A 27,988-nucleotide genomic window follows, 5' to 3' on the forward strand; every position below is an offset into this window, starting at 1 on the left:
TATTTAAAGTCTCTGTTCAAATAAATACATTTGCACTTAATTTAAGTCTCTAATCTTTTTTATAGAAGTATTTGGACAGGGTCGCCGCATCATATCAGAAATTGTACACCAGATAAAGTCAAAATGGTGATTATATGTTACAAATGAAAGTGAATGCTATATATTTATTGCCTTTTGTAACTTTAGCTACTAAGAAATAGGCTGACCTCTCATATTATTTACCAGACAGTGCTTGTATTCAAAATATTAAAATATTGACTGTTCATTGCCATTATAAATGAGAAATAATAACTAATACACAATGTGAAATATACTTTTAAAGCATATTTGGAAAATGATCTGCCTGTAAAGTCACAGTGAGCATTTTTGGCAAAATACTGTTGATGACACAATGGTTAGCTATTCCATAGATATCTTTAATGCAATTCTTCCATACTAAACCCCATTCTTGATCCCTCTTGTTGACATTTTAGTCTTCATAACAGGTCATCCAAAAGTGAAAATTCATTAAAAAAAATGAAAGAAACTACAGGGTTTATGATGGGATTCTTATGGACACCACCTATAATGTTGCAGGCGATGAGGTGACTCATAAAAATAAAAACCTGTGCTTTAGGGAGAAATATACTGCATTTCATTTCCCATTGATAGAGAAAACTGCGATGGAAAGTACAATCACTACCCACTGGAGAAATGTAAATGGCTATAAAGGTCATTTTACTGGTTTTTGTAACATCATTAAAGCCTACTGGAATAAAAACACACCACGTACTGGAATTTTGTAACTGTTTTAATGGTAAACAATTTCAACTTTTAAAGCGTTATCAAGATTTTTACTGTATTGATAGGCACGATGTCTGTACTTGTCATATAAGTCTATTGTATTTTATATTTTTTTTTAATATTAATAAATATATCTCATTCAAACATAACATTACGTAAGTTTAATTAAAGTCTGCGTCGGGCGTCGCGTCAGTTTGCATTCCAACAGCGAGCGCTCGAGCCGCCGATCAGCTGGCAGATGTGACGTAGTCTCACTTCCGGTTTTGCTCACGCGGAAGAGAGAGGCTGACAGAGAATGATGCGCTGATTCTGGTGAGTTTCGCCTTCGTTTTTACTTTCTCGGGCTGTTTTTGCTATTTTAAAACTTTTAATAATTCGTATTCATCTGCTAGATACTCGTTCTGCTGCTTTACTGTCTAGTAAGACGTCAATTTTAAAGTAAAAGTTTGTTATTGTTGCACTGATTTGCATGTCAACTAAACGCTAAAGTATAAATATCCTGATCAATATTAGTCACGAGTGTTTTATGAGGTATTTGTTTGTCGTTTTTACTGAATACCATGGTACGATGTTTTGCTTTTAAGTTGCTGTTTTGTTCACTTATCGTTTGTTTACATGTTGATGAACTGCATACATGGATGTTGACATTGCAAAATCAAAAATTGTCATGATATATAACACGATACTTGTTTCCACAATAATTAATGTAAAGACCTTATTTTATATGCCTATGGATGCTATTGTCAATGTCTCAGGATTAGTGTTTACTGGTCATTTTAATCCAATAAGACTGCTACAATAATAGGAAAACAATGAAGCAAGAGGCAATAACATGAAAAGTGTTGTACAAAGTTACCAAGTTTTAACAATTGATAGAGACCACCTGACCCTGTCTGTAATATCCAGGTTAAAGGATAATAATTTAATGGAGCACCAAAGTTTGATTTCACTCATTGATTTAGTCAACATTAAATACCAAGGTTATATTTTTACAGAATGATCTTTACATTGATTTTATGTGTCACATTGATTTTATTTATTGTTACTGACAAAGCATTAATGTGACGCTTCTAAAGTGCATACCGGTACACGTACAATGGTGGTTTTTAATAATTTGCACATCTGAAATTATTTTTTCTATTTGCAGAGATCATCTGTGCAAGAAAGTGTAATGATGGCCACATACTTACTTAAATCAGCATTAGCATCTACCTACATAGATGACCAATAAATGTTTCATTTAGTCTTTGTGGGTAAATAGCAGGCCCATGACTCTCTAAGGTTTACTTCTTTTTTTATAAAAAAGTCCTGATAATTTACTCCGCACCATGTCATCCAAGATGTTGATGTCTTTCTTTGTTCAGGCGAGAATAATTTTTTTTCATATATGGAAAACATTTTAGGATTTTTCTCAATTTAATAGATTATATTGGACCTCGGTAGCATGACGTTGTCATACTCCATTCTGTTGTGGGCGGGGATAAATTTGCTCGTCATTTTTGCAAAAAAAAAAAATATATATATATATATATATATATATATATATATATATATATATATATATATATATAAACTTCTCGTCTTGCACTAGCCGTGTGACGTGCTAGCGTGACCTTATGTATTACGTAATCAAGTCAAAATGTCACACGTTACATGTGAAACGCACCCTTTCGTGCTATTTTAACTCTTTCCCCCCCATTGACGAGTTATCTCGTCAATTAAGAGAAAACATTTGCATGGAAAAAACATGTTCCTGGTGAGTTTTTATGGTTATCTGTAATACAGTGATTATCCACTAAATTTTACCCAATTTACCAAATTTTTTTTTTTTTTGAAGAAAAATACCCATATTTAAGGTTTTATTTAAAGGCACACAAGGCAAGTCTGAGTATTATTTCTCTACTAGCTCCCCCTAGTGTCTGGGAGTAAATGCTTTCTACATCTGAGACTTTACAAGACTGAAGGACACCGGGTCGGATACAGCGAACTTGCAAGTGGGGTATTCTTCCTACAGACTGTAGGGGCGGGCGAGAGAGTCTTCATTCGTCATGTAATGAGTCATTTAACCATATACCGACTTACGAAGATGATTTATTAACATAAAAATGCTGCCTTGTGTCCCTTTAAGGAGTTAATAGGCAGAAAAAAATATAGACAGGATGAAATGTTTTTTCCTTGTTTTGTTTGTTTATTGTTTGTTTGAAAGCAGAGGGTCTGTTCTTTCATTTGATATATTTGTTGTTTATATAATTTTAGAAGAAAACTTTCCTAGAAGGCACTTTTGGCGCTTTTCCATTGCATAGTACCCCACGGTTTAGTTTAGTTTGGGTCGGGTCAGCTCACCTCACTTTGGCGTGGTTAGCTTTTCCATCGAGTTTAGTATCACTTCGGAGTGGGAGGGATTATAGGCGTGTCGTTATATTTACGCTGCCTACTGCTGTGACATCATACACGTGAGAGCGTTGTTGTACATTCCCATACATTCATTTATTTCTCAGTCTGCCACAAACAAATAGATGTTTGCACATCGCGTTTATAACTACCTCTGTCTCACATGACAGTTTCTGTTCAAACACCCGACCCGTGGCGTCAGTCGACGGCGCTCCGCTGAGCCTCATTCAGTTGCATTTAAGCATATATAATGCGAACGTGCACGTCGCGAATGTGCCGTCACAAACTGCAAGTCTGGAAAAAACTGTTATGGTGTCCCGGATTCTCAACCTGTGGATGTTTTTCATCGCTAAAAGGGTGTTTGGAAACTTATAGCAGAACACAGATAACAACATGTTTGCTTGAGACAGCGCAAGCTAGCAGTAAGCTAAAGCTAATATTTACATTTTAGCGATGACGTGACGATTCTCTCAGACCAATCAGTGATCTACAGTGTTTTCGCGTCACATTTGGTATCAGCTCGGGTCGCTTGGAACCCCAACCGAGGTGGTACGAAAAAAAGTATCGGGTACTACGTACTGCACCCAATGGAAAAGCTTCCAAAAGTAAGCTGACCCGACCCAAACTAAACTAAACCGTGGGGTACTATGCAATGGAAAAGCGCCATTTGTGAAACTTTTGTGAAAATCACAAAAAATGCTGGCGGGCAACTTTTCAAAAAAAGGCTAGCGGGAAATTAGTTAAACAATAAACTGACACAAGGACATTAATTAGAAATTAATCATTTCACATACAACAATGTCGAAACAGCCCTCTTTTTTCCACACTTGTAAACACTGGAGTGATAGTTTCGCATACGTCACGGCTGACCTGTCAACATGATTATGTAATACATGGCATGTCACACGGCTAGTGCAAGACGAGATGTGGTTTAAAACAGAGAAGATTACAATTATATTGCTAGATAAGACCCTTTTTAATCGGATGGGATGGTTTAGAGCCCTTTAAAGCTGTGTTAAAACCGCATTTATTAAACTGCATTGAAACTGTAAACTGTTTTCTAATAAAGTCTTTTCAATTGAGAAAAATTGCTTAGAAAAACGTAATTTCGTCTTGACTGAACAAAGAAAGACATCAACATGTTGGATGACATGGGGGTAAATGATCAAGATTTTTTTTATGAAAGTGGAGTAATCCTTTAACACTTGGCCTATGTTTATCTTACAACTTGACTTTAGAGATGATTTTGGCTACTTGATCAGATCATGTTCTCCAGCTTGTTTCTTTGATCACTTTAGTGTATGAATAATGGGCACATGGCACAGATAAAGCTTCAACAGCACAGCTTTTGATTGTGTCATTGACTCACATTACATTTTTTTTCTTGTCCAGGTCCTCTGTCCCCACGTTTTGTTTGTAGGTATGCCGGGCGACGTGGGCTACAGGGAGTTGGACGGCAGTCTTCCGGCCATTGCTTCCCTTAACGCATCATATTCCCAGTCGTCTCTGACTCTGCCCTCCCCTTATTACATCCCGCTGCCGCCCGGAGAGAGGAGAGCCTTCTCAGATGTGCGCAGGACGTTTTGCCTCTTTGTTACATTCGATCTGCTTTTCATCACTCTGCTGTGGATCATCGAATTAAACGTAAGATTTAGTTTTTTGTTTCTAGATCATCTTTTGTGAATTGTGCTTCTAATAGCAACCCATTATAAATATGTTTTTACAATAAAAGGTTTATGCTTGAGTTTCTTTTTAACGCTCATGTTTCATTTGGCCTAACAGTTTCAGTTTCTCGTATTTGATGGAAAGTGTTTGTTGCACTTCCTTTTTATGAAATTAGAGATATGCAAATGTGAACGCATCCTTGTGTTATTTGCATATGAACTGTTTTTTAACTTCATGAATAGTAATTGTGGACTCTGAAGTACACTACTGTTTGAGACCACTAGTTAAAAAGGCTTTTGTTGTGCATTATTTTATGTTTGAATACAAAATGTTAATATACACATTTTATTATGAGTGCGCTAATTCTATTTTTTCCATAAATAGATTTTTTTTACATTAGGCTGGTATGAGCTCCAATGGTTAATGTGAAATCAAATAATTAATTTCTTGTGCCCTATTGTAATTTAAAATGTTTTTGAAGATTTGTCTCAATGGACGCAAAGAAGTTTGACCTTTTGTACAAAGCTAATATAGTCAATGTCAGAAATGTATTTACATTTTATTAGTGATCTATTGCATGGCTTATTTGCTTTATGTTGCCAAATAATCTCAATTCTCTCTCTTTCTCTCTTTTTTTCTCTCAGATGAATAAGAGTATATGGGAAAATCTTGAGAATGAGGTTGTAAACTATAACTTTCATTCATCTTTCTTTGATATCTTTGTAAGTACCATAATCAAAAAAATATTTATTAATACCTTTTATTATTTATTATTAGTGTCAATGTTCTTGTGGTTGACAGACATGCATGTGTTCCTGTATAGCTCAGTATTAAAGCATAGTGTAAGCAGCGCAAAAGGTTTTGGGTTTGAACCCAGTACTGTTACAAAATGTATACCTACCTTGTAATGCACAGTAAGTCACTTTGGATAAAATCGTCTGCCAAATGCATAAATGTCAATGTTTAGGATCATAAATCAAAAGTTTTCTACCTAAAATAATGTAAAGAACATTCTGTAAATTTTAAGAAAGGACATGTTAATGATTGACATCAATGTAAAATCAATGATTGAAATCAAACTTCAAATGCTTCAAATGTCATCATTACATTATGGGACTTTAACCTGGATTTTACAGACACAGGGGTCCCAAATATCTCCAGTTTTATAGTTTGTCTAATAAATAAGTGAAATTCCCACAGCTGATATCTTTCTTATGTCTTTTCTATCTTTCTTTTTCACATGTGATTAAGTTGTATTTAAAAAAGTTTTTCCCTATTTTTGGGTGTGGTGTGTGTTCTCATGCCAGTTGTTATAAAAACATGTCTTTATTTTGCAACAAACATGCATATGTGACCCTGGACCACTAAACCAGTTATAAGTAGCGCATGTATGTTTGTAGCAATAGCCAACAATACATCCATGAAGATGTTTTGTAAAGCTCCTACCGTAAATATATAAAATATGTATTTATCATTAGTAATATGTGTTGCTGGGGACTTCATTTGGACAACTTTAAAGGCGATTTTCTTAATATTTAGATTTTTTTGTTCTATTAGATTCCAGATTTTCAATAGTTGTACCTCAGCTAAATATTGTCCCATCCTAACAAACCATAAATATTTTTTACCGTTTATATAATATATTTATATATATTTATATTTTTTTACATTGACATTTATTTATTTATACCACGGGCCTGTTAAATGCTTTATTCTGATTGGCTGAAAATTTTTAATTTTTTTTCTGTAAACCGCACACCTGACCTTTTAAATGTCTTAAAATAACCACCAGAGCAATGTTTGTGGTAACCGTTGTATAAGCGGAATAATTGAGTCCACTCCTTTGAATTATTTAAAAATGAAAATGAAAAAAAATTGTATTTATTTTTTATTTGCATTTTTATTTATTTATGACCTGTAACAAAAAGTGAAAAAACAACAACATAAAGTTATAACATAAATATGAATTATAATTCAATGGCCCATCGTCAATTATTCCTTACATATTTATGTTATAACTTTATGTTGTTGTTTTTTCACTTTTTGTTACAGGTCATAAATAAATAAAAATGCAAATAAAAAATAAATAAAAAATCTTTTCAAAAAAGATGCACACTTTTAGCCAGTATTTTGCCTTTTAATTACTGAAAACTCATATTTCCTTTTAATATTTAAAAACAATTGCAATTTAACATGGCAAGAACCAAATTTTAATAGTTCAACTATGAACATATAATCAACACATGTAGAGCTCTTAAACGTCTTTTGTTTATAACTGTTTAACTTTCATAAATTCACTAGATATAGTCAGGCTTTTTCTAATGACTAAAATTGCACTTTGTTTTCTTTTTTAATATTTTAAAGATATAAATATATGGTCTAAACTGCCTTTTAATTGTACACTACATCCAGACACGACTGTCGGAGTTCGCCCCCTAGTGGCAGTCATAATGAAATTTCAGTTTAATTGTAAATCCGTGTCAAGGAAGGAGCCTTTAATCTACGTATGAATTTATAATTATTAATTTACTTATCCGAAATAAGTAGTTTTTAAAGGATTCAAGTGTTACTGAACAAAAAAGCATTAATAATTTTCACTTTGCACACAGTGTTTTGATTGGAACGCACTGAAATACATCACTTCCGGTCAGCGTGTCACGTGGTTTAGTTGCACTAGTTTATTTTTATGCATCCAAAACTCAAATTGGATCTGATAATTATGCACCCGCAGATGGCTGGCACTCCATGCAGCCCATTTCTAAATTTATTTCAGTTTTTTCGGTCATCGTGTACAGTCGAAAGGTAAAAGTGACCACGCTGGTTTTAACTCAGACAAATATGCCCGGCGGGCCAGATAAAGATGATTGGAGGGCTGCGAGTTGACTAGCTCTGCCATACATCAATGTAAAGCTTATTTATTCAATGTATAAATCTCAGTCCTTATGACTGGTTTTGTGGTCCACGCCACGGTCACATGTACTTTTAGCATGCCTGCAAAACAAGTGAATCATTATTTATGTTGCTATTGTTTAAGAATTACCACTGCACAGTCATTGCATTGCATTAAATCACCAGTATTGCGTCATATTAACTCTTTCACTCTCTCGTTCAGGTATTAGCTGTGTTCAGGTTTCTATGTTTGCAGCTCGGTTATGCTGCATTTCGACTGAGACACTGGTGGGTTATTGCGGTAAGAGATGCCCATGTGCAACACCTGAAAAACCCGTTTTGCAGTTTGTATAAAATTGTTTATAGCTTAAATATTATCACCAATATTTGTCTTTTTGTTCTCTTAGATCACTACCCTGGTCACCACCGCCTTCCTGATCGCTAAAGTCATCTTATCGAATGTGAGATACTTCACGTTGCCTTTCTATTCCATATGAATGCATTTTAAATCACAAAGTCTTTGTTCTTCAGCTGTAGTTCTCAAACTATAATTGTTTATTGTGTAAAAAATACCATTGGGAAGTCATCAGTTCTCTCTATTTTTCTCAGCTGTTTAGTCAGAATGCGTTCGGTTATGTTCTTCCCATCACATCATTTGTGGTAGCATGGTTGGAAACCTGGTTCCTGGATTTTAAAGTTCTCACACAGGAAGCGGAGGACGAGCGAGGTGAGGACTAAACGGGAAGTCGGTTGATTCATACGTAGTAAATCCTACTCTTTAGTTTTACATTTCCAGTTTTGTTTGGGGAAATACACACTTCTGCTTTAGCTGGTGCTAAAAAAGAGAGTTTCATATTTATTCATGAAAAATTTGGTGAGTAGATCTGAAGTTTGCTATTCTGTTTCAGCGTATCTGGCGGCTGTTCATGCCGCATGCGAGCCGGCTCCTATGATCTTCCCTAGACCTGGGTCAGATGGACAGTTTTATTCCCCACCTGAATCCCTGGCAGGTAATATAAATGAATTTATTCCAACTCATTGCAGTGTTATTGTTCAAATCATTACTGATTATTGTGTCTGTCTATTCTCAATGGCATTAAGGCTCTGACGAAGACCTTGATGAAGAGGGGCTTGGGAGGAAAGCAGTAACAGAACAGGTATTCAAATTTTAAATGGTCATATTTGGAAAGTTTTCCATCAATATAGTGTATAGCTAGGATTTTTTGTATTTAACAGTGCAATGGACTTTTAAAGCTCACATAACATGCTGTTTCTGCTCATCTCATGTTAATCTTGAGTACCTATAGAGTAGTATTACATACTTTACCAGTACTTTACCAATACTTTTCCAAATAAACCGTGGGCGGAGCGAGTGACGAGCAAGAGACACACACAAAACATTATCATACTATCTCTGGATAACTTATGATTCAATACACTGCAAAAATGATTTTCAAGAAAAAAATTAAGTATTAATAATAATAAAAATTATAATAATAGTATTTTTGTCTTGTTTTCAGTAAAAATATCTAAAATTCTTAAATGAAGATGCTTTTTCTTTGAGCAAAACGACCCAAGAAAATAAGTCTAGTTTTTAGACCAAAAATATCAAATTTAAGTGATTTTGTGCATAAAACAAGCAAAAAAATCTGCCATTGGGGTAAGCAAATTTTTCTTGAATTTAGTGTTTAAGAAAATTGTTCAAGATTTTTTTGCTTACCCCATTGGCATATTTTTTTGCATTTATTTTTTAATTTAAGAATGTTTTGATATTTTTACTGAAAACAAGTCAAAAATACTAAGAATTATTTTTCTTGAAAATAATATTTGCTGTGTACATATTTGTGTCGTTTACATTATAAACACTCATGCGGCAATTGCAAACAAAACACAGACATTTGATGCAGTTTTATGTACCGCCTGCGACTCTTGACTAGGTTGGGACCGCCCCAATCCAGCTTAAACAAACACATGCACAACTCTGCTGATACCCTCGTTAAATAAACTATATCCATTGTTTTCATAATGCTGGGTTTATTAGAAAGCTGAACAAGCCTAAATTTCCCTCACAAACAAACAATACTTATTTGATGATGTTCATTTTGGTTGGTTGGTGTGTGTGTGTGTGCTATTTTGGTAAAAGTGCACTGAAACTGCCCATAAATTAAATAAAGCAAGATTGTTATATATGAATCTCTCATGTTCGAAATATGTGTTCAATTGCTTTTTTGACATGTTGGCCCAATCCCATTTTTCTGTCATACAACTTACCCCTGCCCCTATTTGCACGTTCACGTGAGAGTAAGGCCCAATTGGGATAGTGCTTACTCTCTTGTGAACGTGCAAAACTAAGGCGTAGGGGTAAAACAGAGAAATGGGATTGGGCTGTTGTTGTCTATGTTAAGCATGAGGAATCCAACTCTTAAACTGTGTTAATAAGTCTGGTTGCATAAAATAGCTTTAGACCACCCCTCCTTTTTAAATAGTTGTATAAAAGCCAGCTGGTAATTTTAGCTTTCAGTTGGTTATACGCTTCATTGCACACTATTTTCACCACATCTTAATTTCAAATGACTCTAATGGTGTCTTGACAGATCTTTTTTTATTTCAGGAGAAAGAGTTTGTAAGACAGGGACGAGAGGCCATGGCAGTGGTTGAACAGATACTGACACAAGAGGAAAACTGGAAGTTCGAGAAGAGTAATGTACGTACGTGTCCATGCATGCAGGTTTTTTGTTTTGGATTAACGGCATAGGTTTAACTGTAATTTGATATTTGATATCTGTAGGAGCTGGGAGATGCAGTATATACACTGGAAATCCCCTTCCACGGAAAGACGTTTATTTTAAAGGTATGTTTAACTTTCATTACTCATTAATCTGTACTATCTGTATTATTTACTAAACAAGTCAAATGTTTTTAAAGACATAGAAACCAGACTACTTGTAGCCCCAATATATAAGATATGTAAGACACTATGACAACACAAAAAGTGCAAGAACAAAAGTGGCAATACACTGCAAAAAAATGATTTTCAAGAAAAAATGTTCTTTGTATTTTTGTCTTGTTTTCAGTAAAAATACCTAAAAATGTTTTAATGAAGATGCTTTTTCTTGATGAGCAAAACCACCCAAGAAAATAAGTCTAGTTTTTAGACCAAAAATATCAAATTTAAGTGATTTTGTGCATAAAACAAGCAAAAAAAATCTGCCAATGTGGTAAGCAAACAAATTTTGAAATTTTTTCTTAAACACTTAATTCAAGAAAAATTCACAAAAAATTTGCTTACACCATTGGGAGATTTTTTTTGCTTGTTTTATGCACAAAATCACTTAAATTCTATATTTTTGGTCTAAAAACTAAACTTCTTTTCTTAGGTCGTTTTGCTCATCAAGAAAAAGCAACTTAATTTAAGAACTTTTAGATATTTTTACTGAAAACAAGACAAAAATACTAAAGGATTATTTTTTTGCAGTGTATACAGCATCTAACAAGCAGCTGTTGTGCCTTGCAGCTAATTCATTATCCGAACATAAAATAATGTGATTAAATGTACAGGTAAAAAAACATTCATTCATGACCTCATCCATAAACATGATTAGCACATTTCTTACGTCTCTGAATGGTAAAAACAACAATCCCAATGTTCCACTTTCCTTTGCCTTTGTTATTGTGAAATAGCGACCTCTAGTGGTGAAAATCCTACATATTGTGGCTTTAAAGCTCACGTAACACACGCTGTTTCTGCATTTCTGATGTTAAAGCAACACTATGTAGTTTCCATGTAAAAATTACTTATGTGGTTGAAAAGCGCAACAGTGGCTGGTATCAGACACTCTTCTGCAGGCAGGGGGAGGGGCGGGGCTGTGTTTCCTACCCTCCACCGCCACTTTCAGAGTGTGCTTGTAGCAGCTAGGAGGCTGCTCAGGTTGCAGCAACAGTACAATTTGTCCAGTTAAAAGTTGTTCTATCACTGAAATCATTTTAGAGACATTATTTAAAGGAAAAAAAACTACATAGTGTTGCTTTAATCTGGAGTACCTATAGAGTAGTATTACATCCTTTATATCTCCGAAGAGTCTTTAGTTCAATCAGATTTATAAAAGAAAGATTATATTTAACGAATCTTTCCGATAACGTACGAAAGAATGAAGAAGGAGGAGTTACTACTGCGGGAGGAGCGAGTACGAGTCATGCAACACTATACAACACTGTTTTAACTTATGATTCACTTCATGTTCGAGTTATTTATATAACATGCACGCGCCTATTTCCAAAATAAGACAGAAGTCTTACTTACCGCATGCAACTCATGACCCGGTTGGGAAAATCCAGTGCATCAAACACACACACAAAACTCCGCTGCTACCCCGGATAATAAACTATATCCATTGTTTTCATACAACTGGCTTTCTCATCCTTACATCCAAAAACACACTTTTTCTTTCGTGCCATTGTTGAGTCTTGAAATTAAACAAAGCTGTGTCACGTGATAAGATGTTTGAAAGTTCTAACATCTCCGCTGATTGACGGGTGGGTGTGGCTTTCTGGGGGAAGTGCCCATATAAAGAAGTGATACGTACATATAGAAAACCCCTGAAACATCAGCTGGACCTGTAATAAAAAAAACTTTCCGAAACTTGTACGAACCCTGGCGAAGTGCATTCGACACAGAAATCCTCTGTAACACGCGCCCAACTGCTTTTTTGACACTTTGCCTACATTTAGCACGAGGAAACAACTCTATAAACTGTGTTAAGAAGTCAGAATGCATGAAATAATAATACTACTCTGAAATAATTGAATATTTGTAATCCTCTCTGTGAAATCCAGGTAAAAGTCTCGTCATTTTTAAATGTCTGTCTTTTTTTCTGCATGTGTTGTGTATGTTTTAGGCTCTCCTGCAGTGTACGGCAGAGCTGGTGTATCAGGAGGTCATTTTGCAGCCAGAAAAGATGGTGTTGTGGAACAGGACAGTATCTGTGTGTCAGGTACCATCATAAACCTGCTGACAACCACACAGTCCTTACACACTACCTCCTATATCCTATACATGATCCCCTGACTATATATGTCAAAAAAATGTATAGGCTCAAAATCCTGTTCCCACAAAGCTGTTCATGTTTTAAAGGGATAGTTCGGCCAAAAATTATATTAAACCCATGATTTACTCACCCCCAAGCTGTCCGAGTTGAATATGTCCATCGTTTTTCAGACAAACACATTTTCGAATATTTTAGAAAATGTTTTAGATCTTTCAGTTGATTAAATGTAATGTTACGGGGTCCACGACCTTAGAGTCCAAAAAAAGTGCGTCCATCCTTCACAAATTAAATCCAGACGGCTCCAGGATGATAAACAAAGGTCTTCTGAGGGTAATTCACGCGGTGTTGTTGTAGAAATATCAATATTTAAAACTTTATTAATGTAAATAAATACCTTCCGGTAGCGCCGCCATCTTAGACTCCTCTGTATTCAGGAGAGAGTATTAGCGTAGTGTACGCACTTTTCTTAGTGACGTATGACAAATTCGGAGGGCGGGGGCACAGAGCAGCAGCAGAGTAGCCTCCGTAGGCTGCGTAAGCTCTCATCCTGAATGCGGACGCGACTAAGATGGCGGCGCTACTGGAAGGTAGTTATTTTCGTTAATAAAGTTTTAAATATGGATATTTCTACAACAACACCACGCGGATTACCCTCAGAAGACCTTTGTTTATCATCCTGGAGCCGTTTGGATTTAATTTGTGAAGGATGGGCGCACTTTTTTTGGACTTGAAGGTCGTGGACCCCGTAACATTACATTTAATCAACTGAAAGATCTAAAACATTTTATAAAATATCTGAAAATGTGTTTGTCTGAAAAACGATGGACATATGCATATCAGACAGCTTGGGGGTGAGTAAATCATGGGTTTAATATCATTTTTGGCCGAACTATCCCTTTAAATGGCTATTTTCCTTTCGGCCACAATAGATGAAGATGATTGTTACACTACATGTATAAAAGCTGTTCAGGTTGTTTATATTTATCACCATGACTGAGTGTTTTTTCTTTATCTCTCTGTATTGTGTGCAGATTCTACAGCGAGTGGATGACAACACATTGGTGTCGTATGATGTGTCTGCAGGAGCTGCCGGAGGTGTCGTGTCTCCCAGGTGTTAAGACTTTTACAGCTGTTTTAAGGGTCGTTTACCTGACATCGTTTTTTTTTTATAAAAAACTGCAAGCTTTTACTCCTTTGGTTGTCCATTTATGCGCATTTTGAGGGCCTAAAAAAGGCAGACTTTTGAAAATGGGTTTTTATAGTGAACGTTTTTGAAAGCGACACGTTATTGGTTCTATGTTAACTCTTTCCCCGCCATTGACGAGATATCTCGTCAATTAAGAGAAAACGCTTCCCCGCCAATGACGAGATTTTCCGTCTTTCCGCAATACCGCTATTATCCACCAGGTGGCGCCCTTCTGCAACTTTTTAAAACCGGAAGTATTGCCATATGGCAAGCTGCTGCATGTCCGTGTCTGTTTTAAAGATCGCTCTGAATGGGATCTCTATGAAAAGTCCGTCACAAAAATGGAATTATCTCTGCTTTTTGCTCAAAATGTGGTGTTTTTGCAGAAACCTACCCATATTCAAAAGCTGATTGCAAAAGAACCACTAAAGGTAGGATGAAACGTTTTTTTTTTTGTTTGAAAGCAGAGGGTCTGTTCTTTCATTTGGTATATTGTATGTTTATATATTTAAAGAAGAACATTTTCTGGAAGTCATTAAACTTTGGTGAAAATCATGAAAAACGCTGGCGCTGGCTGGCAACTTTTTTTAAAAACACTGGCGGTGAAAGAGTTAAGAAATCGGTGAAAACAGTGAGATCATGCACATGCTTATTATGTGTTCAATCTACCATATTTTCCGGACTGTAAGCCGCGTTTCTTTTTTCATAATTTGCCTGGTGCTGCGTCTTATAGTCAAGTGCGCCTTGTAAGTCTGTATGAATTCATTTTGACATTTATGAGGCAAGAGACAACATTACCGTCTACAGCCACGAGAGTCCGATATATTCTGCTTCTGTATTTATGTAATTCAATGAATTCATTGATGTGGAATGACGAGCCTGCGAACTTCACGCTAGTTGGCTTGTTCGGTTAATTTAGCCTGTTCAAGCTTTAAGGTATGTTCTGTATGCTATTGTTTATCATGTAAATAACTGATAATATTACGTTGACGTACAGACATCTATTCAGCTTGCTGTTCTGTGTGCTATTGTTTAGTTGAATATCTTGCCTTTCCAGATTAAATGTCTGTTCTTCGGCTTGGATTTTGTGAAATAATTTTCTAAATAAATGTGACGTATAGTCCACTGCGACTTATATATGTTATTTCGTCTTAACTCTTTCACCGCCAGCGTTTTTAAAAAAAAGTTGCCCGCCAGCGTTTTTCATGATTTTCACCAAAGTTTAATGCCTTCCAGAAAATGTCCTTCTTTAAATACACTAGTCAACATTCGAAGTGGATCAAAACCATTCAAAAAAGTTTACATAAAACCAATCCCTAATACCCATTCTTGTCTTAGGACAACTTTGATAAACTTTTTTGATCCACTTCAAATGTTGACTAGTATATATAAACATACAATATACCAAATGAAAGAACAGACCCTCTGCTTTCAAAAACAAAAAAAACCGTTTCATCCTACCTTTAGGGGTTCTTTTGTAATCAGCTTTTTAATATGGGTAGGTTTCTGCAAAAACACCACATTTTGAGCAAAAAGCAGAGATAATTCCATTTTTGTGACGGACTTTTCATAGAGATCTCATTCAGAGCGATCTTTAAAACAGACACGGACATGCAGCCGCTTGCCATAGGGCAATACTTCCGGGTTTAAAAAGTTGCGGAAGGGCCCCACCTGGTGGATAATAGCGGTATTGCAGAAAGACGGAAAATCTCGTCATTGGCAGGGACGCGTTTTCTCTTGATTGACGAGATATCTTGACAATTTGCGCGAAAGAGTTAATGACGCATTTTTCCGGAAAATACGGTACAACAATAACAATTGCAGTTTTATAATCCAGGCTCACATGTAGAGGTCTTCTTGGGTCCAAAGAAATGTAAAACACAAACCTGACCAAATCACTTTTACTTGAACCCAACATGCATAAATCTATTTTTTTTAAGGAAAAACCCGATCCGAGAAAATTAGACCCGAGTACAAATTTTTTTTAACCTCACTGGACCTGAATGTAAACGGCAGTCTGCAGCCCCGTACGCACCAGTCAGACAGATAGAAACCCTGGTGTCGTCGCAACCAATTTGTCCCGCTACTCCATTTTTTTCTTTGTTATCTGACGACAAGGTTACCGCTAAAATGTGCATTTAAAATTGATTGACAGGTCTGGCTCAACGAAAAATTAACCTACTGTCAGCCACACGATGCACGATGACGCAAACAGTTGTGGTGTTGGAAAAGGATTCGATGCACACACGCGAGATAGTTTGGGTCTTCTCGGGTCCGTTCTGCAAAAACATAATTTTAAATTAGCCGAGACCCGAGGCCGCTAATATTATTCCCAACCCATGTCCGAGGCACACGTGAAACTTTTAGACCCAAACCCTCTATTCCCCGTCTTGACTGTATTTATTGCTCTATAGAAGAATGTGTATATGCACAGGTGCATAGTTTTTTTTTACATATTAACCTCATAGTAACATTTTTTGTAATTTTCACAAATTCGTGTCAATGGCAAAAGTTTCGGCAACGTTGTGGTATTTAAAAAGATGACAATTTCTTTGTGTTGTTGTTGATTTAAGGGATTTTATAAATGTTCGTCGGGTGGAGCGCAGGCGAGACTGCTACATCTCTTCAGGGATGGCAACCAATCACATCTCCAAACCGCCTCACGGCCGCTACGTCAGGTCTGCTAACCGTTTTGTAATCTAAGCCAATCAAAACGCAGAGATTCTTTCTTTGCAAAGTAATGCTAACGTGTATCTCTCTGTCTGTCTCTTTCAGAGGGGAGAACGGTCCTGGTGGGTTTGTGGTGTTGAAATCCAGCAGTAATCCTTCAGTTTGCACTTTTATCTGGGTGCTTAATACAGACCTCAAGGTACGAGTTTGACTTTTTCTGCCATATTTATAAAATTAAACCAAATAGAAACACGAGCAATTCGGTTTCATTATAAAGGTCAGCAGCAAAAACATGCTAACTTTACGATACTTTCTATTTAACTTATTGTTTCGTACCCAAATACTCTTGAAAGGATGCTGTTGAGGATTATTTTTTCTGATCATCTTCACACCTACAAAAGTCACAAGCTTTGGTTTTTAAGCACCGGTTACCATTAACTGCCTTGATAATATCATATATATTTGCTTGCATAGCCACCTACAGGACAAAAATGAAAAACCTAGTTTCTAAATTTTGTTTTTAAATCGCCACTAGGGGTGCTATGGCCAAACATATTATTTACTCTCCATATCCTGACAGGGTCGCCTGCCGCGTTACCTCATCCACCAATCGCTGGCTGCCACCATGTTTGAGTTCATGTCTCATCTCAGACAGCGGATAAATGAAGTTCAAGTCACCTACCGGTGATCTCGACCTTACGTCATGGTAACAAATCACACTGTGCCATAGTTTCTTCCGTAAACCACAGATGCCACAAAGGAGATTTGACAGACGGGAGGTTGTTGGCATCTATGAAACTCTTGAAACTATGAAAACTGAAAGTTGTGTACAGAAGTCGAATACTTGTACTATTACAGCACATGGACCGATCCATGTCAAATACTAAGTGGACCTGAAATTTGGCTCATAACAGGACACCTCATGGCATTAAAGAGGTCAGGGTGAAAATACTGTAATCCAATGTGCCTAAAACCACTGTCGCTCTCAAAGCAAACAGGACTGAAATGGGAAGGAGGTTTATTTTGTGAGCCAAATATGCTGTGATGTCTTTTGTTTTTACTGATGCCTTAATCAGACATGCATATATATGTTAATGCTAGTAATAATAATACATTTTTGTCAAACATGGATAATAGCATGTGTACATGAGAGGACCTTAACTGTTAATGTTATCAAAACACTGAAATCACATCTCTAAATGTATACTTTTATTACTTATCAGATCATTTTGTTTTGGTCGAATCTCACAAAACCGGTTTCAAAAATCATATCGGTTTACAAAATGGCTGATTTTGAGGTGAATGTGACCTCTACAGTTTACCTGCTAATGTTGATGGGTAAAATGGTTATGCGATTAAGGTTTTAACCAGTACTGTGGGTCTGAATATCTGCACCAACTATTTAATAAATGTCTTTCTCCATAAATATACTGTAATTCATTAAAAACAACCTGACAGGCCTTCATATTATACAGTTATATTTCATCTTTTTCTGTTTGTTTTCTCACAGAGCATTACTGTCAACACTTTATTTCTTCACACGTGGCACGTTTATACAAGATGTAGCTTATATGAAACATAAACCAGTTTAAGTTAAGTCACCATAAATCACTAACCGTTAATGTGCACGTTTTTATTTTACATTGATGATGCATTGATTTTATTTTAATTTATTATTATTATTTTGATCAAGAGAAGTGGCGCTCTGATGTATTACAGGGTCTTTGGCTTGATATTCAGTAATGTCACATTACAAAATGTTTGTTTGATTTTTAAACTGTTTATTTGTGTGCCTTTTGTTATTTTTAGTTTCACTGAAATCACAAGTTCAGGATTTCTAATTTTCTTTTTGTCCATGTATAGATTTTTTGGAGCCTTATATGCTGACATTTTAATTTCGGATTGATATTTTTAAGTTCAGGTTCTGAATGTGTTATTTTTATAAATTCTTTTAGCCTGTAAAGTTTGTCATGTAATTAATAGTTTGTTTTTTATGATGAATCAACATTTAATAAAACTAACAAACGACTCGTGTAGGAAGTCTGTGAACTACTGAGCAATTACGGCACTATGGATGTGACATTTTCCGTCAAAAATTAAAATATAATTTCTTGGCGAATGCATTATAATTACCATACCGAAGCATCTGTCTATATTTTTCCAACCTCCTGATGATAGAGTCTAGACATCACACAAATGTATATTCATGTTTTCTATTTTAGATGAGGGAAAAAAGACAAATGATTTTTGGGAGACAACATGGTTGTAAAAATTCAGTTATTTAAAATGCACAATAATACCCCCCAAATGCAGAAACGCTAACTTTTCAACAAACAAATGATATTTGTTATATTAGAAACAACTTTAGGGATGTGACGATACTGAAAACTGCAGTTTAAAGGGAACATTTCACAAGACTTTTTTAAAGATGTCAAATAAATATTTGTTGTCTTCAGAGTACACATGTGATGTTCATGCTCAAAATATCATATAGATCATTTATTAAAGCATGTTAAAATTGACACTTTGTGAGTGTGAACAAAAATGTGCCGTTTTGGGTGTATCTGTTAAATGCAAATGATTTGATCTCTGTTCTGAATGGCAGTGCTGTGGTTGGATAGTGCAGATTAAGGGGCGGTATTATCCCCTTCTGACATCACAGGGGGAGACATATTTCAATTAGCTATTTTTTCCACATGCTTGCAGAGAATGGTTTACCAAAACTAAGTTACTAGGTTGGTCTTTTTAATATTTTTTAGCTTAATAAAAACACTGGGGACCCAATTATAGCACTTAAATGTGGAAGAGATTTTGATGATATGTCCCCTTTAAAAAAAAATGCTGGTACTGGAATTTAGGCCACCAAATATGGACATCTTAGATATACTGTAAGTACAATTAAAAACTGGTAAAACTAAATGTTTTTCATGTAAGGTTGACATTTGCATTGAATTGCTCTACTGTAGATTTATTAAACAACAAATTATAGTGGCTCCAAAGTTGCATGAAAATTAAGGCCATACTTTAAAATGCACAATGTACTTGTAAAATGTCATTGGAAAACAAAAACTTTATTTTGAAGGTTGTCGTTTACGACAAAACTTGCTTGAAGATGTGTGCTTGTGTTCTTTTTCTTAAAAAAATGTATTCAATTGTTTTCTATATATATTTAAGTTTGGTTTAAAGGCATAGTTCAGCCAAAAGTGAAAATTTTGTCATCATTTTCTCACTCTCATGTTGTTACAAACTTGTATAAATGTCTTTGTTGTGATGAACACGAAGGAAGATATTTTAAGGAATGTTTGTACCCAAACTGATCATGAGCCCCATTCACTTCCATAGTAGAAAAAACGAATACTATAAAAGTGAATAGGGCTCATGAATGGTTTGGTTACAATTCCTTAAAGTATCTTAAATTTATACAGGTTTGTAACATCATGAGAGTAAGTAAATGATGACAGAAATTTCATTTTTGGCTAAACTATCCCTTTAAGTTTTCAAAATGTTTTGGGTCCATGTACACGTAGGCACTTTTATCCAATGTGCCAAATAAAGAAACTAATACATTTTTACTATGGTCGTTTTTATTTCATGTTTGATTTTGAATACTCCCTTGCCTGGTTTCACAGACAAAGCTTAAGCATGGTCCCAGACTAAAATGAATGTTATAACTTTATCTTAAAATATGTCAGTGTCATTATTTTGTCTCAGAATGCACACTAGTAATGTTTCTTCGAATGTATTTTTATAACACATCTATCCTAATTTACCTAAGGCATAGTCTTGGCTCAAGCAAAGCATTGTCTGTGAAACCAGGTTATAAATAAAAAGCCGTGTTGTGTCCCATGTGATAGATCAAAGCCTTTCATCCACTCACATGAGTCTCACCTGTTAAACACTACTGTTTGTATTTCTCATACATAATCAGAAGTCAAAACAAAGCCTGCTGAATCTTTTATAAGATAAGCCACTGGTGCACGATCAGGTTTCATGCATGCATCTAAAGCACAATGGTTTTTACAAACGTTGGGTTGCCAGTTAAAAAGAAAACACGCCATATTTATCAAACCTCTGAATGTTTTAATAGACAGCAGGATGTGTCGTTGTTGGAAGCTGTGAAATTTTGTATTTTCATTTCATTTCATAAAAGAGTAAATACATGTTTCTTTGTGTCCCAGAATGCATTAAATGTTTGTGTAATTAGATAATAAATATGCATGCTTTTTGTAGTTTGTTTTGTATGTTCACGGAGGGTACAAGTACATCTGTGTTTTCAGGCTGTAGGACTCAAGTTGCTTAATTTAGAGGTTGGTGATGGCCTCGGGTTAAGCTTCACTAACTCATGACTAAACCGTGATGCTATTCATTTGAGAGAGAGGGACAGAAATTTTTCATTTGGTCTCCGGCCCCAAAAGATGCTTCATTTGTGTTTCATCTTCAGCTTGTGGAGTATTTTGTCACTGGTTTCTAGGGTAAGCACAATACATTGTATGATTTACTTAATGAAATATGACGGCTAATGTTACAAGTGTCAACTTACAAAACTGTCTTGTTTTCTCTATTTCTCTGCAGAAATGTCACTGATATTTGCCTGGAGATAATGATGTGACCATCATCTACTGAACACCTGCCCACTTCTGTTTCATCTGCACATTTTTTTCTTATCCATAGTAAAGTTTCGTTTTTATAATGGGTGCCACGTTCAAGAAGTTTTGTGTGCATTTCTGCTGCTGTTGTTGCTGTGAGGATGATGATGAGGAAGAAAAGAGACCTTTAATTAGGTATGGAAGTGCATTATTATTTGTTGTTCACGAGCTTTACAAGTTATGCACATTTACAAGCTTAAAAATCTATTTTTCTTTTTCGTAAAAATTAAAATATATAATTCAATATAATACACCTTAAAACAGTATCATGCATGTGCTTTATGCTTTTTTCCAAGACGATAAACAACCAATGCCTCAATTGTACATTTTAAATTGTATTTAAAATATTAATTGTTGTGTTAAATGTGTTGATTGTAGCCAACATTGTGAATATATTATTTGTCTGTGTGTCAGTAATGAGACTTTAGAATATTTTGACCGTGAGGCGAAAAAGAGGCGGGACCAGGAGACCAACCTGTGGAATGAACCGGGTGACACCTCCCACTCCGAGAGAGATGATGACCGGACCCTTTATAACCTGCTGCAATCCAGGGCACAAACCCGCAGAGGATCACAGGTACACAAATGAGCCTTTAAGGTTTATCACCACATATTTCATTTCAATTATAGTACAGTTTGATCAGCACAGTTATTATAATTCATAAATAGTGCCCTCAATGAGACTCATTTACATATTCATTTACATAAATTACATAAACTTTCCATAGTCTTGAAAAAGTTGTGTTTTTGGACGATCGTCCCATAAAGCTAAAAAATACATTTCTTTGGCTAAAAATATGTTTTAAATATATGCTTAATAGATTTTGTAGAAAGTAAAGCTTTTTATATTTTAGTATACATTTTTTTATATTAATTATATTTTTAAAATATATTAGTTTTTACATTTATATATTAACATTTATTTCAAAATGTACAGTCTTGTTCAAAATAATAGCAGTACAATGTGACTAACCAGAATAATCAAGGTTTTTAGTATATTTTTTATTGCTACGTGGCAAACAAGTTACCAGTAGGTTCAGTAGATTCTCAGAAAACAAACAAGACCCAGCATTCATGATATGCATGCTCTTAAGGCTGTGCAATTGGGCAATTAGTTGAAAGGGGTGTGTTCAAAAAAATAGCAGTGTCTACCTTTGACTGTACAAACTCAAAACTATTTTGTACAAACATTTTCTTTTTCTGGGATTTAGCAATCCTGTGAATCACTAAACTAATATTTAGTTGTATGACCACAGTTTTTTAAAACTGCTTGACATCTGTGTGGCATGGAGTCAACTAGGGATGTTAACCGATGACCGTTTGACCGATGGTTGACCGTATCAACGTTAACCGGTCAAAGTTGTCGGTTGTCGGTTAAAAAAAGGGATCTGTAAATTAGGCTATTATAGACAGTGGACTAAACCCTACTACAGTTAGTCATCTCTTTCTTTCCAAGATCTTTTTGTGTGAAGTGAACAAATCCCTCACACTCAGTTTTTCATAACTGGTCTGTTTGTACTTTATAAACCAATAAAAAAACATTTGGCGCAAGGTCACTGCTTTTGGTTTCGCATGTTCACAAGGTTTGCGAAAAGTAAATGCTACAGGCTATTTTTTGATAAATTCCTTTATTCGAATAGTAAATAAAATACAGTAATACAATAATTAAAATTAAAGTCTCTCCTGGTTGTGTTCCAAATTATTAACATTTATGTCTTTTAGGCTAACAGTAAAGTGCAGAGTAAGTTTTGTTTCTGTAAATCCTCAGCCATGATTTTTACCACTTTATTAAGTTTTGCTTTGTAGAAAGCATTTCTTTAAAGTGAATTTCGTTTTGTATAAATTGTATCTTAATTTTAATAAATGTTTAATCAACCAAATGCATGTATTTATTAAATAAAAAGCAAATATAGCAGAGTATATAATTACCGGTCCGTGCATGAAGGCGCCGGCACTGCGCGTTCACTTGCATTTTATTGTTAATTAGAACGCACCTCATCATAAATAAATAAAACTCAGCGTAGGCCTATATGCCTCATACAAGCATTAAATATCTTTGCTGCATTTGTTCTAGAACAAAAACAGTGCGAGACCTGCTTTGGCCGGTGCTTTTACACATTCTGAAGGTGCCCGTTTAATCCATTGGTTTTATCGTGTTGCAGTCTATTAGGCAACATTCCGCATAAGATGGGTTTATAGATTTGGAAATACATTACATCTATATTTCAGTGGTAACAGAAAAGGTGATGATGATCATCCTATGTCTTTAATATTACTACCCCAAACTAAAGCGCAGTCTCTCTTCTGAGCTGTCATTTTATTAAATGAGCCGCGGCAATTTTCAAATGAGCTTCACAAACGCCTTTATTTTCAAGTTCAACGCGATCACCTAGTACCTAAACTATTTCAAAACTAAGCTTTGCGGGACTCATGTTTCGCGCTGTAGGGGATTTAAAAAGTATTGTGAGGTCTGTGTGTGTGTGAGCCGGAGGCAGAGCGCAGAGAGATGCGAGTTGCGAAATTGCAGGCGCGGCTCGAAATGGCTGTTTATTTTAAATAGCATAGCATATTTTAAACTAATAGGCCTATCAGTTAACCGGTTTCAACCGGCCAATGAGGCTCGGTGGCCGGTCAAGAAAATTTTTCGTTTTCGCCATCCCTAGAGTCAACCAACTTGTGGCACCTCTCAGCTGTTATTCCACTCCATGATTCTTTAACAACATTCCACAATTCACATTTCTTGGTTTTGCTTCAGAAACAGCATTTTTGATATCACCCCACAAGTTCTCAATTGGATTAAGGTCTGGAGATTGGGCTGGCCACTCCATAACATTAATTTTGTTGGTTTGGAACCAAGACTTTGCCCGTTTACTAGTGTGTTTTGGGTCATTGTCTTGTTGAAACAACCATTTCAAGGGCATGTCCTCTTCAGCATAGGGCAACATGACCTCTTCAAGTATTTTAACATATGCAAACTGATCCATGATCCCTGGTATGCGATAAATAGGCCCAACACCATAGTAGGAGAAACATGCCCATATCATGATGCTTGCACCTCCATGCTTCACTGTCTTCACTGTGTACTGTGGATTGAATTCAGAGTTTGGGGGTCGTCTCACAAACTGCCTGTGGCCCTTGGACCCAAAAAGAAAAATTTTACTCTCATCAGTCCACAAAATGTTCCTCCATTTCTCTTTAGGCCAGTTGATGTTTTCTTTGGCAAATTGTAACCTCTTCTGCACATGCCTTTTTTTTAACAGAGGGACTTTGCGGGGGATTCTTGAAAATAGATTAGCTTCACACAGACGTCTTCTAACTGTCACAGTACTTACAGGTAACTCCAGACTGTCTATGATCATCCTGGAGGTGATCATTGGCTGAGCCTTTGCCATTCTGGTTATTCTTTTATCCATTTTGATGGTTGTCTTCCGTTTTCTTCCACGTCTCTCTGGTTTTGCTCTCCATTTTAAGGCATTGGAGATCATTTTAGCTGAACAGCCTATCATTTTTTGCACCTCTTTATAGGTTTTCCCCTCTCCAATCAACTTTTTAATCAAAGTACGCTGTTCTTCTGAACAATGTCTTGAACGACCCATTTTCCTCAGCTTTCAAATGCATGTTCAACAAGTGTTGGCTTCATCCTTAAATAGGGGCCACCTGATTCACACCTGTTTCTTCACAAAATCGATGACCTCAGTGATTGAATGCCACACTGCTATTTTTTTGAACACACCCCTTTCAACTAATTGCCCAATTGCACAGCCTTAAGAGCGTGCATATCATGAATGCTGGGTCTCATTTGTTTTCTGAGAATCTACTGAACCTACTGGTAACTTGTTTGCCACGTAGCAATAAAAAATATACTAAAAACCTTGATTATTCTGGTTAGTCACATTGTACTGCTATTATTTTGAACAAGACTGTATTTCATGTATTTTTCCTGGTCAAAATATTAAAGTTTGTATAAAATGTATAAGAATGTATATAAAATTAAAGGTATATTTTGGCAGTTGAAAATATATTTAATTTTAATATTTTTAAACCTATTATGTTTACAGATTTGTACAACGTTTTTTTCCAATGCAAAATGAATATAAAAGCTTTAAAAAAATGTTTTTTAAAAAAAGTTAAAAAAAAATATTTTGGGGAAAAATAATTTTTTAAAATATATTTCAGTAAATGTTTTTTTTGACAATTTTTTGTATATTTTGAAGTATATTTAAAATTATATTTGAAAATATATTTTTTGCCGTATTGCCAGGGTTGTAAAATATAAAGTTTTATCCAATGCGTCATAAAAATATATGCTTTAAAATATATATATATATTTTTTAAAATATGTTCAAAACATATATTGGTAAAAAAAATTATAAACATATTTCAAAATATATTTCAGTACATATATTTTTGGCCATTTTTTTATTTTGAGCTGTATTTAAAAATATATTTAAATGTAATCTTTTTAAACCTGTCATTTTTACAGATTTGTACAACGTTTTTCTTCCAATGCGAAATGAATATAAATGCTTTAAAATATTTTTTTTAGAAAATTTTAAAAAATATATAATGGTGAAAATTAAATATATATATGTATTTCAGTACATATATTTTTGGCCATTTTTTGTATATTTTTAATTATATTTAAAATTATATTTGAAAATATATTTTTGCCATATTTGCAGGTTTGTTACATATAAAGTTTTTCTTCCAATGCAACCTGAAAATAAATGCTTTAAAATATATATATATTTTTTAATTATGTTCAAAACATATATTGGTGAAAAATACATTTTTATAAACATATTTCAAAATATATTTCAGTACATATATTTTTGGCCATTTTTTTATTTTGAACTGTATTTAAAAATATATAATATATCATTTTTTTACTCATGTTCTGCCACAAATGTGACCTGGTTTTATTAAAGGCCATAAGTCATGCCTCAAAATTATCATGAAAAAATCACAGGGTCCCGTTTGAAGGACATGCAGAAGCCTTAAAACTTCTTATTCAATGCATTGACATAATTTCTACTAAAACAGGAAGTAGAAATTTTGAATCCTTATAATTTCCAAACGTGAATTTTGTCAATATTTTGGAGCATGCTATTTAAAAAAAAAAATTTTATGGGGATTTCATAACTTTTTATTTCATAAACTTTAAGTTTATACATTTTGTCAAGTCAAAGAACATAATAGTTTTATTTATTCTGCCATACCTTCTTTCTAGGGCTACCGGCGTTTGAGCATTGATATTGAGGCCATGAGAGAAGTCAGGAGAGAGGTGCGAGATAAATGGAAGATTATCTTAGAGAATCTGGGTAAGAAATACTAAAAGAGAACATGTTGGGGTGTGGATGAACCTTCGTAAAACCAACTACAACTCAAAGTGTCACTGGGATGTGTTCAGGCCCACCTGATCTTTAACACTCAACTGATGACAATTTAGCATGAAATAATACAGCAGACCCATCCAAATGACACACAAGATGAAATGTATTTATGAAATGATCATCAATGTTAGATATGTGTGCTTGATTTAGGATTTATGGCCGAAGCAGAGTCTCTGTTGACTGTATCTGCCACGGCATCATATGACCGCATGAGAAATGCAGCGACTGCTCGAACTCTCCTCCAGACCCTTCACACTGAGACATCCCTATTCAACAGCAAAGAGCCTCCACCCGAGAGATACCTTTTTATACTGGCGAGTGTTTTCTTATTGCAGTATTCAGAAATAACACTTATTGCATTTAAATAGAAATATATATCAACTGTGAAGGTCATTTAAAGGGGAGATACTTGATATAACTGATTGTTTGAAATGGAGGAAAGTGACCTGATATCTCACCCTGGCCCCTAATATTTACACCCCTCTCTCTCTCTTTTTCAGGATCGGCTCATATATCTGGATGTTGCTGATGATTTTGTGGCCAAGGCACGTCGCTTCTACCCTCCTAAAGACGAGGATGATGATGATGAAGAACAGACCAGTGCAATAAATCTTCCTCTTCTTCTGTCCCGTATGAACCAGAACATCTCTGGAGGTGAGGAAGAGGAGGATGGACCAGAGGACTAACTCTGATTGGGTTTAGTTTGAAAATCAAACAGATGGTTTCTGTAGGTCAGTGGAGTTGGACTGATGTTGGCTCAGGTCTGGGTGAGAGAGGATGATGAAGATGACTTTTGCACAGGTTTAACATTATCTTATAAAAATGATTTGAAGAGAGATGCAGTGGAGTCATCTAGAGAATTATGAACACCTGGCATCTTATATATACAGTAACTATGATGAATATATAGGATGGATAAGGAGATCAGTGGGAGATTAAGGATTACAGATGTATGTTGATAAAGAAGTGAATATTAAAATACACAGTATAAGATGGTCATATGTGAATTTCAATAAAACTTTGTGTTCTCGGACATTCTGCAAGTCTTCTTTTGTCGTCTTGTAAAAACTTTGTCATTGAGAATAAATGATGATGTTCTGAAATGTGTTTTTACACATGGTAATACTATAGTATTCTGATATGTTGCAGAAAAAAATATTTTTATATATTATGTTTGATATACCAATGTACTTAAAATTATACAATACAAAAATATTATGTAAACTTAAAGCTCTACTGTGTACTTTATTGAGTTAATTCTTAACAAAAACCCATGTTTTCTTTCAAAAGTATGTGCTCATTCATGTGTAATTACTTCCC

At 35.1% G+C, this 27,988-nt stretch overlaps 2 protein-coding genes across 2 annotated transcripts; both read left to right on the forward strand.

Moving 5' to 3' along the window:
- Positions 1-990: 990 nt before the first annotated feature.
- stard3 (StAR related lipid transfer domain containing 3) lies at positions 991-18,766 on the forward strand. The gene is made up of 15 exons (XM_065285937.1): positions 991-1,095; positions 4,567-4,818; positions 5,484-5,561; positions 7,952-8,029; positions 8,136-8,189; positions 8,338-8,455; positions 8,637-8,738; positions 8,830-8,885; positions 10,340-10,432; positions 10,517-10,579; positions 12,624-12,719; positions 13,805-13,884; positions 16,533-16,637; positions 16,735-16,828; positions 17,210-18,766. Exons 2-15 carry the CDS (start codon positions 4,597-4,599, stop codon positions 17,315-17,317), a joined length of 1,347 nt encoding a protein of 448 aa, XP_065142009.1. The 5' UTR covers positions 991-1,095; positions 4,567-4,596; the 3' UTR covers positions 17,318-18,766.
- Positions 18,767-20,968: 2,202 nt separating this feature from the next.
- Positions 20,969-27,723, forward strand: mreg (melanoregulin). The gene is made up of 6 exons (XM_065285989.1): positions 20,969-21,101; positions 21,202-21,410; positions 21,690-21,852; positions 26,506-26,596; positions 26,819-26,982; positions 27,169-27,723. The coding sequence occupies exons 2-6, from the start codon at positions 21,319-21,321 to the stop codon at positions 27,352-27,354; spliced, it is 696 nt and encodes a 231-aa protein (XP_065142061.1). The 5' UTR covers positions 20,969-21,101; positions 21,202-21,318; the 3' UTR covers positions 27,355-27,723.
- Positions 27,724-27,988: the final 265 nt, after the last annotated feature.

This window comes from Paramisgurnus dabryanus, chromosome 19 (genome assembly GCF_030506205.2).
Source record: "Paramisgurnus dabryanus chromosome 19, PD_genome_1.1, whole genome shotgun sequence".
NCBI classification, from domain to species: domain Eukaryota; kingdom Metazoa; phylum Chordata; class Actinopteri; order Cypriniformes; family Cobitidae; genus Paramisgurnus; species Paramisgurnus dabryanus.